Source organism: Vigna unguiculata, chromosome 7 (genome assembly GCF_004118075.2).
Source record: "Vigna unguiculata cultivar IT97K-499-35 chromosome 7, ASM411807v1, whole genome shotgun sequence".
NCBI lineage: Eukaryota > Viridiplantae > Streptophyta > Magnoliopsida > Fabales > Fabaceae > Vigna > Vigna unguiculata.
This window is the reverse complement of record NC_040285.1, coordinates 8,157,974-8,160,689: the sequence shown is the minus strand read 5'-3', so window position 1 is coordinate 8,160,689 and position 2,716 is coordinate 8,157,974. Positions and strand designations below refer to the sequence as shown.

Below are 2,716 nucleotides of genomic sequence, written 5' to 3'. Positions count from 1 at the left end.
ATCAATTTTATGCTAACCAAGACCTAATCACAGTGAAGAACTTCAGAACTGAATCAAAGGTATACAATAGAACACTAGGGCAGCACCTGAATCTATTCAAACGAGTTGGTTCCAAGATTTCGGGATTTTAGAGTTTTAATAAACACTCCAAGTTATATAGATTCATAAACCAGCATCAATATATGGCCAAAAAGATTGTTCTACACATCACAAATCACATATATATATATATATATATATATATATATATATATATATATATATATATATAAAGGACAAGAAAAACATAAAAGCAACCTAGGAGCTAGCAAACCTACGTTAACGTAGACAGTGCTAGTTGTACCTATACATAAGGGAACAGTAAGAAAAATAGAACCAAAAGACAAGGAAAATAATGGCACTACTCTTCTTGCCACACATTACATTAATTTCGTCATGGCCAAGCAAAAAGGTTTGACGTGAGAGTTCGCCCATATAATTCATAACAGGATACCTTTTCTGCTCTCTTTTTCCTTTTCTTCACCATATAAAGCGTTAATATGTAGTTATAACTTAAGTACTAGTGCTGAATTTAATTAACAAAAGGGTTTAATTAGTATTTGTCTTAAGGGAAATTCCACAGGCTTGTCTCATGTTCGATGTTTTCTGGGCTATTGGGTTCAACACCAATGTCAAAAGGAGGAGGACTAAGCAGCATTCCCTGTGCCATATTCACCAGAACATTGGGCATGTCAAAGATCAAATCCTCGTCCACGAACTCGTTACTCGTCCCTGTTTGATTCCCTTGTACCCCTGAAGAGTTATTATTCCCTGTTGGCATCTGCATAGCATCCTTCGCAGCTCCGGCAGCCGCCGCCGCAGCGGCTGCCGCCACCTGAATGTCACGCGCCGAGAGTGAATCGGGGACAGGAAGGGAAGAAGCGGAGTCAGGGAAATTCAGCTCAGCGTCCTTACCTATTATCAGATATCATACACACGTGTATATTTATATCAGATACCATATCACATACGGATATACATTGATATTAACGAAAACAAAAGTAAAAATTATAAACTATTACTACTTTTATTATTATAAATATAAGTCTCATTTTTTAGTTGAGATTATGTTTTATTAGTTCAATTAATAAACAAATTTTTCGTATTTTCCGGATAATACTATTTTTTTCAAAGGAGTATCATATGAAATATTGATGTCATGTACGGACAATGTAATGAATCGAAATATGTTATTCCTTTATTATTTAGACTTCTTCTTTTTCGTGTCAACGTAATATTTATTTTAATAACTAATTTTAGATAATTTCAAAAAAAACTTAAAAAACTATTTAATCTGAATTATACTGATACCAAAATTAAGTACGAAAAGATATATACAAGAAAAAAAAAACACTTTTTCCTTTCAAAAATTCTTACCCTTGAGAGCATAAGCAGCCACGTCATAAGCCACTGCGGCCATTTCAGGTGTAGGGAATGTGCCTAACCAAATCCTGCTAGGCTTTCTCGGTTCACGGATCTCAGACACCCATTTTCCGTTGCTCCTCCGGCGCACTCCGCGGTAGCGGCCGGTTCCGGAAGAGGCTCTGCTGCTGCCGGTTGCATTATCAGAATACATGACGGCGGTGGCGGTGTCTATGTGGTGTGTGAAGGCGTGTGTTGTGAGTGAAAATGGATGGCAATTGAGTGAAGCCATTTATGGAGGTGAGTTTAACGAAGGCGGGAGGAGAAGTAGCGAAGGAAAGTGCAAACCAGTTGTTTCTGAATTGCGGCCTTTGAATGGTTGGGGTGTAATCCAGCTTGGCTTTGCCAACGATTCATATCTGGGTCGGAGAGCGTGTTCTGTTACAAAATAAAAACTCAAAAAGAAAAAAAAAATAAATGAATTCAATTCTGTTGGGTATTGGGCTCCCTTCCTATGTGGAGAAAAGGCCCAAAATTTGAGAGGCCCATGTCTCACTTAAACCTAGTGGAGAGGAGGCTATAAAATAAAGAGAGAGGCAGAACAATAGAGTCAGAATACACTGAAAGCCCTAACACATAGAGGGAGAGGTAGAGGGAAAATTCTGTTCACGTTTTTCATAGAGCTGTCGCAGTAAATTCGGCGCTGCGGATTCGTTCACCGTTGGATCGGGCTGAAATTTTTACAGCAGGTTCGGAACTCATTGCTCTTCATTCTGACCGGTCGGATCTTTGATACGAGGTCTGAGTTGGGAGATATTAATTTCGCACTGCAGCAGTGATTTGTAGAGGTTTTCCTCTCTTGTTCTTCTCTATTTGAAAGCTTTGTTGCTTTGTTATTTGGTTGGGTGTTGGCACTAATTTGTGCTATTGATTAAGACTCTTTTGTACTCTTGTTGATCATAGTGAAGCTATTTCTTTGGTCTGGACGACTCGTGGTTTTTACCCTTGATTTGAGGGGTTTTCCACGTTAAAAATCTTGGTGCCTTTATTTGTGCTTTTGGTGATTTATTATTGCTGCTCTTTGATTATTGCTCCTCATAGATTCTTGCAAGTTAGGGGAAATTATATCCGCTGCATTCTCTGGTATATTGTTTGTTGTTGTTTTCCCCATCAGAGTGGCATCAGAGCTCTTGGTTGGGCTATATTTACTTGCTTGAATGATGGAGGCAAATGCAAAGATGGTTGCTTTGAATGGTACAAATTATCATTTGTGGAAGGGCAAGATGAAAGATTTATTATTTGTCAAGAAATTGCA

At 38.3% G+C, this 2,716-nt stretch overlaps 1 protein-coding gene across 1 annotated transcript; it reads right to left on the bottom strand.

Moving 5' to 3' along the window:
* Positions 1–381: 381 nt before the first annotated feature.
* On the bottom strand, positions 382–1,681 carry LOC114192703 (ethylene-responsive transcription factor ERF024-like). Its single transcript, XM_028082489.1, has 2 exons — positions 1,417–1,681; positions 382–954 (listed from the first exon to the last, which is right to left on the bottom strand). The coding sequence occupies exons 1-2, from the start codon at positions 1,613–1,615 to the stop codon at positions 605–607; spliced, it is 549 nt and encodes a 182-aa protein (XP_027938290.1). The 5' UTR covers positions 1,616–1,681; the 3' UTR covers positions 382–604.
* Positions 1,682–2,716: the final 1,035 nt, after the last annotated feature.